This window comes from Trachypithecus francoisi, unplaced genomic scaffold (genome assembly GCF_009764315.1).
Source record: "Trachypithecus francoisi isolate TF-2019V2 unplaced genomic scaffold, Tfra_2.0 Lachesis_group8, whole genome shotgun sequence".
Lineage (NCBI taxonomy): Eukaryota > Metazoa > Chordata > Mammalia > Primates > Cercopithecidae > Trachypithecus > Trachypithecus francoisi.
This window is the reverse complement of record NW_022681473.1, coordinates 4,296,507-4,309,694: the sequence shown is the minus strand read 5'-3', so window position 1 is coordinate 4,309,694 and position 13,188 is coordinate 4,296,507. Positions and strand designations below refer to the sequence as shown.

The 13,188-nt window shown below is 52.5% G+C and overlaps 1 protein-coding gene across 1 annotated transcript; it reads left to right on the top strand.

Moving 5' to 3' along the window:
* Positions 1 to 387: 387 nt before the first annotated feature.
* Positions 388 to 4,976, top strand: FADD (Fas associated via death domain). The gene is made up of 2 exons (XM_033204419.1): positions 388 to 1,309; positions 3,711 to 4,976. Exons 1-2 carry the CDS (start codon positions 1,024 to 1,026, stop codon positions 4,049 to 4,051), a joined length of 627 nt encoding a protein of 208 aa, XP_033060310.1. The 5' UTR covers positions 388 to 1,023; the 3' UTR covers positions 4,052 to 4,976.
* The last annotated feature ends 8,212 nt before the right edge of the window (positions 4,977 to 13,188 follow it).

The following is a 13,188-nucleotide window of genomic DNA, read 5'->3' as shown; positions in this document are numbered from 1 at the left end:
TCGAACTTCGCTACCTGACACAGTAGGCGCTCAATAACGTTGATTTAATAAAAGACTGTTACTTGGCCGGGCGCGGTGGCTCAAGCCTGTAATCCCAGCACTTTGGGAGGCCGAGACGGGCGGATCACGAGGTCAGGAGATCGAGACCATCCTGGCTAACACGGTGAAACCCCGTCTCTACTAAAAATACAAAAAATTAGCCGGGCGAGGTGGCGGGCGCCTGTAGTCCCAGCTACTCGGGAGGCTGAGGCAGGAGAATGGCGTGAACCTGGGAGGCGGAGCTTGCAGTGAGCTGATATCCGGCCACTGCACTCCAGCCTGGGTGACAGAGCAAGACTCCGTCTCAAAAAATAAATAAATAAAAAATAAAATAAAAGACTGTTACTTTGGAAATCATGTATTATTTAAATCACATTTTTAAACACAAATAAACTTCTGAGTAGTGTTTTCTGCACACACAAGAGGTCCCCAGGGGCACCAAAGAACGCATTTTCCACGTTTGTCCCTAAACGTTAATGCGTAAGTAACGTTTGTCACTAACAGGTGTGAGGTCACGTGATGTTCGGGCTGCACCCTCCCCGGCCCGACCCTGCCCTGCACACAGGAGGGCCGCACCGCGCTTTGCAAACAGGCGGACTCTGCAGGGCCGCGACCGCCCTCACCGCAAGCAGCTGAGCCGCCGGCGGACTCTCTGGATACCCAAGACCCCACCTCCCACCAGGAAAAGAGACGATCCGCCGGGCGCAGGCGCAGAGGCCACGCCCGGCCGCTGCGCCGCCAGCCAAGGCGGAAACGGCTACGGCTTCGCTCGGGGCGCTTGCGCGGTTCCCCGAGTTTTCGCGCGATAACAGTCGAAAAGGCGCCCGGGTCGACTTCCGGCAGGGGATCTGGCACCGGAGCGCAGGGCCGAGGTTCCACGTTGGGCTGCTGAGCAAGCGGCGACACCTGGCCAGGGTCAGAGAGCGGAAGACAGCGGGCGCGCGGACGGGCAGGCCACAGCCCTGGCCCCCTGCAGGCCCCGCCATGGACCCGTTCCTGGTGCTGCTGCACTCGGTGTCGTCCAGCCTGTCGAGCAGCGAGCTGACCGAGCTCAAGTTCCTATGCCTCGGGCGCGTGGGCAAGCGCAAGCTGGAGCGCGTGCAGAGCGGCCTGGACCTCTTCTCCGTGCTGCTGGAGCAGAACGACCTGGAGCCCGGGCACACCGACCTCCTGCGCGAGCTGCTCGCCTCCCTGCGGCGCCACGACCTGCTGCGGCGCCTCGACGACTTCGAGGCGGGGGTGGCGGCCGGGGCCGCGCCTGGGGAAGAAGGTGGGCTCCGGGTCGGGGTCGGGCCGAGGGAGCCAGGGCCTGGTCGTCCGAATGTAGGTGCTGCGAGGCTCCTCCCGTTGGCCTCCAGGCGCCTCCCCTTTGCCGGGTTTGATTTGCGTGGGTTTTGTCCGTACAGCCCTGGCTTTGCAGATAGGAGAGCCAAAAACGCAGAAAAGTTCACTTACTTAAGGTTGCAGGGCCTGGACACGCGCAGTTCTTTTTCTTCCACCCCGTTCTGCCCAGGTAAATTAGAAAACTCCCTGAAGAAAAGGTGAGGAGGAGTCAGAGAAGGTGCGGGGGAGGGGCAGAGGGTGGGTAAGCCTGCTCGCATCATTTCCCTTCTGTCTGGGAATATATCCAGGGAATGCCCTTCTCAGCTGTCTGAGAGTAACACTGTCATTCAGTAACTCTTACCCAGGGGCTTACAGTGTGCCGCTTACCCCTCTAACTGCCAAATACAATTTTCGCTGTAGCCCCGTGGCTGAGATACTGTTACCTGTCACTGTCCGCATTTTACAGAGGACAGGACTGTGGCTCACAGGTCAAGTGGCTTGCGGAAATGCGCAGCCCATAACTAACAGAGCTAGGCTTGAACCAAGCAGTCCGGCCTCCGGATGGGTGGTGGTAGCCCCTGCACTGCCACACTGATCAAGTTCATTGTGGAGTGGCTTCCTGTCCTGGTCTCGGTCACTCCCTCTCCACCCTCGCCTGTGGCTTGGGGCAGCTTCCGGGATACAAATGAGAAATCCTGAGTACAGCGGTTTCTCAGCCCTACCTCCTTGTTCTCAGAAGCGGGAGAGGCTTGGGAGTGCACTGGGGACCCCTCTCAGAGGCTTTCAAACTGTGGCCTGTAGTCAACCGTTCAGTCACGAATCAGGGCATAAATGTGACACCATGGGTTTCACTCTATAAGAACTGGTGCCTGTTCATGGCAGGATGGACAGAACAGCTCTCTGCCTGAAAACAGTCAAGTCCAGATTTTAAAAAAACGAAAGTGCTGAACAAGCAAAACAGGACGGGATTCATGGATATTTAATGTCTGGAAAAACACTGATAAATTGCATTTTAAAGGTGGTCCACGAAACATAGCTGACATTTGAGATGTGTGTGTGCTTGGTTTATGTCGTTATGTAGTTAACTGTGTGCTGGAAGAAGTACACCAGAACGTGAACAGTGGGTATAGTCAGGTTGGTAGTAGATGATCTGCCTTCCTCCTTCCCAGAAGTTCAGCATAGCAGTTAAGGGTGGACTTTGGCACTGCACTGTCAGGGTTTCAGAACATGGCTCTGCCATCATCTAGCTACACGATCTCAGGAATGTCCATCAGCTTCCCTGTGCCTCAGTTTCCTCATCTGTACAGTCGTAACACAGTGCCCAGCCCACACGGCTGTCAGAGCTGCAGGAGCTGGTACACCTGCCAATGATGTCTCAGAATTGCCAGGAGCGGTCCAAGCAGCACCCTGTCCTGCCTCTCCTTTCCTCTCTTCATGTTTCAGAAATGGCCTTTTATGGTCTTGTGACCAGCTCCCTGATCTCAGTGGTGATGTCAGCAGATGAGGAGTATGGTAGCCAGGGACTGAAGATTGGTGGTCAGTCGGGGCAGCTTTCAAAATAACAATTGGAGTGCCTACTAGTTTCCTGTGATTGCCGTAACAAATGATCACAAATCTGGTGGCCTAAAGCAATAGAAATCTACCCCCTCAGTCTGGAGGTCGGAAAGCTGAGCAAGCAGGGTGCCACAGACCCGCACACCCTCTGAATGCTGTTGGGGAGGGTCCTTCCATGTCTCTTCCACTTTGTGGTGGCTCCGGGCATTCTTTGACTTGTGGCCACCTCACTCCAGGCTCACACAGCCTTCCCTGTGTGTCTTCTACAAGGATGCCTGTCACTGGTGCATCCAGGTCATCCAGGATGATCTCCTCCTCTCAAGACCCTCAGCTTACCTTTGCAAAGACCCTTTTTCCAAAGAAGTTAACCTTCATGGTTTTAGCAATTTCACACGAACATCCCTTGAGGTGACGTCATTCAACCTGCTGTAGGGCAGGATGTGGGATCAACCCTATTTTCTTCCCTCCGACAACTCCCCAGCCCCTCCCTCAGTGTCTCCTGCCCTCAGTAGGTAGCTCTACTGCAACTTCCTTTGGCACTTGAGTCTTCAGTGGGCCACACCTCCTAGGATAGCATTGGAGAGCAGGGGGTTTGCCTGAGGTGGCATCAGGCCACTCTTGGGCATTTGGTGACAGCCCCTCTGCTGCCAGGCGACTCTAGCCTCTACGGAGGAGCTTGTGTAGGTGCCTCTGTCCCCTGAGCACTCGGCGTCAGTGCTGAAAAGCGCTGGGGAGGATTGTGGGGTTGCTTGTCTCCAAACCCCCAGTAAACCGTTCTGTTCTTTGCTTCTCAGACCTGTGTGCAGCATTTAACGTCGTATGTGATAACGTGGGGAAAGACTGGAGAAGGCTGGCTCGTCAGCTCAAAGTCTCAGACACCAAGATCGACAGCATTGAGGACAGATACCCCCGCAACCTGACAGAGCGCGTGCGGGAGTCACTGAGAATCTGGAAGAACACAGAGAAGGAGAACGCAACGGTGGCCTGCCTGGTGGCGGCTCTCAGGGCCTGCCACATGAACCTGGTGGCCGACCTGGTACAAGAGGTTCAGCAGGCCCGAGACCTCCAGAACAGGAGCGGGGCCATGTCCCCGATGTCATGGAACTCAGACGCATCCACCTCCAAAGCATCCTGATGGGCCGCTGCTCTGCCCTGGTGGACCGCAGGCATTGGCGCAGCCTGGAGTTCGGTTCTCTCCAGGAAGGTAGCCCAGCACTGTGAAGACCCAGCAGGAAGCCAGGCTGAGTGAGCCACAGACCAGCTGCTTCTGAACTCAAGCTGCGTTTATTGATGCCTCTCCCGCACCAGGCCGGGCTTGGGTCCTGCACAGGTATTTCCATTTCTTCCTCACTATCACTCTGAGCAAGATCCTGTTGTCTCCACTAAACGAGCTCCTACGGGAGTAGCTGGAAAGTTGGAACCGTGTCCAGCACAGAAGGAATCTGTGCAGATGAGCAGTCTCACTGTTACTCCACAGCGGAGGAGACCAGCTCAGAGGCCCAGGAACCGGAGCGAAGCAGGGAGGTGTGGGAGAACTGGGATGTGAACCCCCGCCATCCGGCACCACAGCCCGTACTCAACCACTGTGTTGTTCTGCTGCCCCCACAGTTGGCAGCAAGGCTGTTTTGTCCTATTTCCTTGGAGGCCACTGCGGCAGACCTGGACACTAGGGTCAGGCGGGGTGGCGTGGCGGGGAGAGGCGTTGCTGGGGTGGGGAGACCTGGTTGGCCGTGGTCCAGCTCTTGGCCCCTGCGTGAGTTGAGTCTCCTCTCTGAGACTGCTAAGTAGGGACGGTGATGGTTGCCAGGACGAATTGAGATAATACCTATTTGGTGCTCATGAGTGATTGACACATAGCACCCTAAATCTTCCTTGTAAGGATTATGGGTCCTGCAGTTCTACAGTTTCTTACTATTTTGTATCAAAACTACTGTCTTGCTGATAACAGAATTGTCAAGGCAGCGGGATCTTGTGTCTGTCAAAAGCAGTCCTCTTGTTTCTAAGGTAATCCCGTTAAAACACTTGACTTTACAACGTCCATATTACAAGGAATTTCCCATTCCTGTTGGTGGTTCTTTCATTGTGGATGTGCTGGATATTCCCAGTACCGCCGGTTTCAGGATCCCTGTCAAGGGCTCCAGCCTGGGATGGGGCGGCTGGATTTCCTGACAGCTTGCTAGCTGCTCGTGAGCAGGGTCTGCCCTTAGCGAATGGTGGTCTGCTAGAGTAGCTTTTGCCGCTTTTAGAATTTCCCTGCCCCACCAAGAGAATCAGAATCAAAGCCAAGTGGCTGTTCTCTGTCCCAGCTCACCAGCTGTGACGTGGGAAAGTCCAGTGTGCCGTGCTGTAGGTGGGATCTCAGCCAAGGCCGCAGGACGCTGTCCCCACTAAGCTGTGGACCCCGGCCTTTGAGCCCCTCCACACCGTCACCTGACACTTCCAGATGCCAGACACCTTGCTAGGAGCAAAGGCCACAGCAGTGAATGGGACAGAAGTGGAGCCCGCCCTGTTTGCCTCGGAAACCTAGCAGAAACAATACCCCGTTCATCACTAGCTTGGGTGCCGCCGTGGAGCTGAGCTGGTGGCCATCCCAAAACGGCATGGCCTGACCTCCTACACACTGTGCACCCCCGACCCGGCGCACGCCCGCTCTCAAGGCGCAGGTCAGGGCTGGTTCTGTAGAGAACAGACATGTCGCGCCTCACTGTCCCTAAGCGTAAGCAGCTTGCCTTTGGGGAAGAGATTTTAATGCGGTGAGTGGGAAAGTAATCTTTTTTTTTTTTTTTGAGATGGAGTCTCACTCTGTTGCCCAGGCTGGAGTACAGTGGCATAATCATGGCTCGCTGCGACCTCCACTTCCCAGATTCAAAGGATTCTCCTGCCTCAGCCTCCCGAGTAACTGGGATTACAGATGTGCACTACCACGCCCGGCTAATTTTTTGTAGTTTTAGTGGAGACAGGCTTTTACCATCTTGGCCCGGCTAGTCTCGATCCCCTGACATTAGGCGATCCACCCATCTCGGCCTCCCAAAGCGCTGGGATTACAGGTGTGAGCCATGGCACCCGGCCTGGGTTTCCATTCTCAGTAGTCCTGCCTGTCCTCCCTTCTGGGTCACCCCTGTCCATGCCTAGGACAGGGGAGGTGGACCAGCCCCTGGCAGCAAAGCCACAGAGCATGGTGACATGCAGCAGACTTGCTCCCTGGGGAGAACTCAGCATGGACAAGAAACTGCCCTTAGAAGATGGGATTCAAAACCAGGGGGAAACACCCATTTGTTCAGCCAACCCATCAATCCATTCACCAAGCGGCTGCCGTGACAGCGCTGGGCGCCGCACTGAGGCTACCGCAGAGCAAGACGGGCCGCTGTCCTCAGGACACAGTGTTCTTCGTAAAACCAAAGGGAGCAGTGGAGAACACACATGCGAGGATACAGAAAGTGCAAATGCTTCTCTGGGCACTGCAGGACAGGTGATGGCGGCACGTATTTGATCATGGCAGTTATTTTCTGGATGATAAGCTCTGTATACTTTTTGTACTTCCCACATTTTCGTTTCCTTTTCTTTCTTTTTTTTTTTTTTTAATGAGATGGAGTTTTGCTCTTATCACCCAGGCTGGAGTGCAACGGCGCGGTCTCGGCTCACTGCAACCTCCGCCTCCCGGGTTCAAGCTTCTCCTGTCTCAGTCTTCTGGAGTAGCTGGGATTACAGGCACCTGCCAGTATGCCTGGCAAATTGTTGTACTTTTAGTAGAGACAGAGTTTCGCCATGTTGGCCAGGCTGGTCTCGAACTCCTGCTCTCAGGTGATCCACCTGCCTCGGCCTCCAAAAGTGCTGAGATTACAGGCGTGAACCACCATGCCTGGCCACTTTCCACATTTTCTATGTTTTTTTTTTTTCTTTTTCTTTTTCTTTTTGAGATGGAGTCTCACTCTGTCGCCCAGGCTGGAGTGCAGTGGTGTGATCTCAGCTCACAGCAAGCTCCACCTCCCAGATTCACACCATTCTCCTGCCTTAGCCTCCCGAGTAACTGGGACTACAGGCACCCACCATTATGCTCGGCTAATTTTTTTGTGTTTTTAGTAGAGACGGGGGTTTCACTGTGTTAGCCAGGATGGTCTCGATCTCCTGACCTTATGATCCACCCACCTCTGCCTCCCAAAGTGCTGGGATTACAGACACAAGCCACCGCGGCCCGCCGTATTTTTCATTTTTAAAAAATTGTCTGCCAGGGCCGGGCGCGGTGGCTCAAGCCTGTCATCCCAGCACTTTGGGAGGCCGAGACGGGCGGATCACGAGGTCAGGAGATCGAGACCATCCTGGCTAACACGGTGAAACCCCGTCTCTACTAAAAAATACAAAAACTAGCCGGGCGAGGTGGCGGGCGCCTGTAGTCCCAGCTACTCGGGAGGCTGAGGCAGGAGAATGGCGTGAACCCGGGAGGCGGAGCTTGCAGTGAGCTGAGGTCCGGCCACTGCACTCCAGCCTGGGCGACAGAGCGAGACTCCGTCTCAAAAAAAAAAAAAAAAATTGTCTGCCAGATACAGTAGTAGGTGTAAGCTGAACCATTTGATGGGGCGTGTTCCCGCAGAGCAGGGGAGAACATGGGTGTCAGTCCTGGCTCAGTCCCTTTGGCCCCAGCCCTGTAAAAGGGGCCCCTACATAAATTTTAATTGCTTTTTGCCAAAATCTGGGGCAACTTGCTTCTCAGCCTTCAAAACTAAGCAGTGAGGCTGGACGCAGTGGCTCAACTGTAATCCCAACACTTTGGGTGGCCAAGGTGGGTGGATCACCTGAGGTCAGGAGTTCGAGACCAGCCTGGCCAACATGGTGAAACCCTGTCTCTACTACAAAAATTAGCCAGGCGTGGTGGCACGTGCCTGTAATCCCAGCTACCTGGGAGGCTGAGGCAGGAGAATTCGCTTGAACCCGGGAGGCAAAAGCTGCAGTGAGCAGAGATCGTACTTTTGCAGTCCAACCTGGGTGACAGAGCAAGACTCCATCTCAGAAAATAAAAATAAAAATAAGCAGTGAGATTTCACCCAGAACCCCAGAGGCCAAGGCCCCAGGTCATTCTGTTGCCTCACTGGCCCACAGAGCCCTTGAACCCAGCTTCTGCCTCTGGTCCTGAGATGTTGCCTCTCACCCCCCCGTCTCTGCAGCTGAGACGGGAGAGGCAGAGGCAGAGCGTTTGCCTGCCACTGACATGAAAGGCTGCTCCAAGGGGAAGGCATTCTGGATCTTCAGAACCTCTCCGGGACAGGACAGCACCACCCCCCCACCCTAAGTGGAGGCTGCTGTAGTTTTTGGACATGGATTTCTTAAAGCAACTTGAAAAACAAATTCCATGTTTTTTTTTTTTTCTTTTACTATCAGGTAGAATTTGTGTTTCTGAAAAAGGTACACACAAATCTTGGACTTACTTGAAAACGAGGTAAAAAAAAAGAGTAAGCCACCTCTTACTCTCTGACTCCTTTTGCCCCTGAGAAAGAAGAGAGAAGACAAGTCCAAAAGTCTGTGCTTTGCGGAGGACTTCAGGGGAATTTGATCAAGCGTTTCCTGAGACAAAGGGTCGACCCTCTGGTCTTCAGGTTCCCGCAGCCTCCCAGCTTCCCGCCCTTCTGCCTGCTGTTACACAGTGCCCCCTCCACGCCACACTCACACTCGCTGCCAGAGTCTCACGGCCACCCCTCTCCAGGCCTCACTCCCTGGTGCTTCTGAGACCACACCCCTCACAAACTGTACTTGCTGAAGTCACAGGCTGCTGCAGCTTTTTTGTCCTGTCGGATCTCTAGGGCATCTGACACCTTCCATGACCATTCTCTCCAGGAGCTCTTCTCCCCGCTCCCCGCTGTACTCCTCTCAGGCTCCCTCATGCTCTCCCCCAGCCCCAGCCTCACCCCTCCTCTAGGGAGCACAGCCCTTTCTTAACCTCACCCATCCTAGGTCCCTGGTACCTGCCAGGTATCTCTCTAGCCCAGAGCTTTCTCTTGCCCCAGACCCCACCTGCCTAGGGGCAGCCTCACAGTGGCTGCTATAGCAAACTACCACATAGTTACCGCCTTAAGCAGCACACATGTATCTTACGGTCCTGGAGGCCAGAGGTCCAAAATGGCTCTCCCTGGTCTACAGATCAGGTGTCAGCAGGCTCCTCCTGGAGGACCTAGATGAGAATTCATGTCTTGCCTTTTCCATCTTCTACAGGCCGCCTGCAATCTTTAACTCATGGCCCCTCCCTCCATCTTCAGGTCCACAGTCGAGCATCTTCCCATCTCTCTTGACTGATTCTCCTGCTTCTCTCTTACAAAAACTCTTGTGACTGCATTGGGCCACCTGGATAACCCAGGATCCTCTTCCCATCTCAGCATTCTTAATTTAAACACATCTGCAGAATTTCTTTGCCATGTAAGAGAACATACAGATCCCAGAGATTAGGACATGGGTACTGCTAGAGGTGTGCAAGCCACACCTCACATTCAGCCTCCCTGCAGCCTGAGTCGCGTTCCATGCCTGACACCACCGTCTAGTCAGTCGCCCAAGCCACAAACCCTCCTTCCTCTCCCCACTGTCACTCTCTTCCGTCAATTAAAACTGAGCCCTGGGCCAGGTGCAGTGGCTCTCATCTGTAACCCCCGCACTTTCGGAGGCTAAGGTGGGAGGATCACTTGAACCCTGGAGTTTTAAGGCCAGCCTGGCCAACATAGGGAAACCTCATCTCTAAAAAAAATAAAAATAAAAATAAATGTAGCTGGATGTGGTCGTGTGCACCTGTGCTCCCAGCTACTCGGGAGACTGAGGCAGGATGATTGCTTGAGCCCAGGAGGATGAGGCTGCAGTGAGCCGTGATCACACCACTGCAATCCAGCCTGGATAACAGCAAGACCCTGTCTCAAAAAAATAAAAACAAAACTGAGCACCAGGTCCTACACTTTGTAACTCACAAGTGTCTCTCCCGTCCACCTCTTCTGCTCCCTGCTTCCACCCCCACTCCCAGTGGGGTCTCAGCCCTTTCCACTGGACAACCACAGTGAGTGACCTCCCATTTCATCTCCCGCCTCTGCCCCCTGCCCCCTCCACTCATCCAGCCTGTCTCCCGTCAGCAGCCAGAAATAAACTGAGTCATGACAGTCCCCTGACTCTTCTTAGAAGCCATGAGCTCTGCCACGTTTTTTCGTTTTATAATTTTTTCCGTGGTAATTAATCTGAGTCATCTTGCTGACTGCTTGCTAGCCACACAAATCCTGTGTGAACTGCAATTGGAATCAGACAGGCAAACATGACGTGGGGTACCCTGTGCTCATGCCAGAGTGACCCGTCCCCCAGTGTCTGCTGAGATAAAGGCGAGAGTTCTCTTTTACAGGGACATTTGCAATTGAAAGACACTTCCATCAAAGAAACCCTTAGTTTCTGGAATCATTTACTAAGTTGAGACCCCATGGCAAGAATCATGGATGCCAACCCCAGTCATGGTCACCAAGGAACAGAGGCCAATTCAACGCATGAATGGAGTCCTCATGGAAAGCCAAATGACGTAGGATTTAAGTGTTTGAGGTGTGGCTCAAATAGAAAAAGAATATCGTAGGCCATTGGAGTCACCCCAGGCACATGGCAAGCACAAGGCCTTCCAAACTCCCACGCCTCCTTGATGAGTCTGTAGACATGAAGCTACAATTGTGTTTCAGCAAAACAGCATCATACGTCCTGTTTAATGATTCAACAGAATGCACTTCTGTTTGGAATGAATTAAAAATGCTGAGCCCGGCGCAGTCGTTCATGCCTATAATCCCAGCACTTTGGGAGGCTGAAGTGGGAGATGTCTTGAAGCCAAGAGTTCAAAAGCCTGGGCTGCAAAGCAAGACTCCATCTCTAAATAGTAATAATAATAATAATAATAATAATAATAAATTAGGCCGGGTGTGTTGGCTCATACCTGTAATCTGAGCACTTTGGGAGGCCGAGGCGTGCAGATCATGTGAGGTCACTAGTTCAAGACCAGCCTGGCCAACATGGTGAAATCCCGTCTCTACTAAAAATACAATAGCTGGGTGTGGTGGCACATGCCTGTAGACCCAGCTAATCGGGAGGTTGGGGCAGAAGAACTGCTCGAACCTAGGAGGGGGAGGTTGCAGTGAGCCAAGATCGCGCCATTTTACTCCAGCCTGGGCAACAGAACAAAACTCTTTCTCAAAATAAAATAAAAAATAATAAAATAAAATAAATTAGCTGGCCACAGTGGTATATTCCTGTAGTTCCAGCTACTCGGGAGGCTGAGGCAGGGGGATGACTTGAGCCCAGGAGTTCAAGGCTACAGTGAGCCATCATTGATTGCGCCACTGTACTCCAGCCTGGGCAGCAGAGCAAGACCCTGTCTCAAAAAACAAAAGAAAGGAAAAAAGAATAATCATACCTGATGTTAAATATGTGATTAATCTAAATTCTACAAGTTTTTTTTTTTTTTTTTTTTTTTTTGAGACGGAGTCATGCTCTGCCGCCCAGGCTGGAGTGCGGTGGCCGGATCTCAGCTCACTGCAAGCTCTGCCTCCCGGGTTCACACCATTCTCCTGCCTCAGCCTCCCGAGTAGCTGGGACTACAGGCGCCTGCCACCTCGCCCGGCTAGTTTTTGTATTTTTAGTAGAGACGGGGTTTCACCGTGTTAGCCAGGATGGTCTCGATCTCCTGACCTCATGATCCGCCCGTCTCGGCCTCCCAAAGTGCTGGGATGACAGGCTTGAGCCACCGCGCCCGGCCAATTCTACAAGTTTTTAGGCTTCTCTCTCCCTAATTTGCAATTTTATTGGCGATTTATAGTTTCCAAGGGCTAGACACATTGGCTTATATTCCACATCTGGCTATACATTTGTGCCTATTGATGTTGCATTATTGAAACGAAAACCTGGTCATCACTAGGAGTCTGGGACAATGTTTTACTCCTGCCAAATCGGTTTCTGACTGGAGAAGCCCAGCTACAAAGTCCCCATGTCCCTCAGGATGAAATCTTAATCCACGCCTCATCATGCATGGGACGGGGTACACAACTGTATGGAGCCCAGCCCAGTGCCACGTTCCCTCCACAGCAAGGCTCTCACCTCACCCCCTCCCACCCTCCCCCACAGCCCTTGCCCCGGCTGTTTCCTCTCCCTGCAGCCTTCCTCACTATCCACCCCAAGCCCCCCAGCTCAGAAGACGTTCTTCTGATGCAGCCTTGCCCAGGCACCCATTCTCACAGTGGGACCCCTGCACCCCCCACCCCTGTCCGGGTCCTGCTCCACCCAGCATGGCTCCCTGAGGGCCGCTTCCAGCACTTTCCAGCGGCTTCTGAGTGCGGGCTTATTCTGTGCTTGCTGAGTGAATAAGTAAACAGCAGCGATCAAAGGCCCACTAGTGTCTCTGAGGGGCCTGAGTTCCTTGCAAGCAGGAAAACAAAAGATGCCTCCACCCCAGGGTTTCAGGTTCCTGGATTCCCCTTCAGCTTTCACTTTTGGTTGGGCTGGGAAGTCAGTCGGGCTGGGAAAGCACCAGCCCTGCAGTGGGCACGAGCAGGGCAAAAGGGCGTCTTCTCAGGGGAGCCAGGTATGCCCCTTGGTCTGTCACCCATGCATCGTTTGCCCCTGTGCCCTGAGCCTCTGCTCCCCGCCCCTGATCCACATACCCCTGCCCCGGTGCCCTTCACTCTGACCAGGCCCAGTGAGTTCCTTCTATAATTTTGCTAAAGAGCAGGTTGGTGCTTTAAGAAAAACCTGTTATGTTTTTACTTTAATGTCCAGTTCACAGAAAAACTGGATGATACTATTTTAGGTAATATGTTTACACATAGAATTTTCTTTACAATGAACGTTTTAAAACTTGCTTAAACCTTCAAAACAATATACATTTTTTAACTTTTTAATGTAGGTAAAAATGTACATTCTTATGCCTCCTTATAATCCTTTTACCAAAGGTATATTTTACTTTTCTTATATACCTTGCACATAAACTGGTTTTTTTTTTCCAATAGTTTTACATTCAGGAGGCCTAGTTACTTTTAAATTATACAACATTTTTGGCATAGATTCTTTTTTCATAACATTTTTCTTTTTCATGACTTTCGCAGACAATTCTTCAACAGGCCTCAAGTTTCTGAGTTATTACAAATATTTCTTTCTTTGAACAACCAGTTAATTTATTTCAGGGCAAGAATTTACCATGCAATCCTCTTTTTATATAAATTCCGCCCCCTCTTTTTTTTCCTTTTTTTCTCTCCTTAGGATACTTCTGAACTGGTGAGGGGTGCTCAC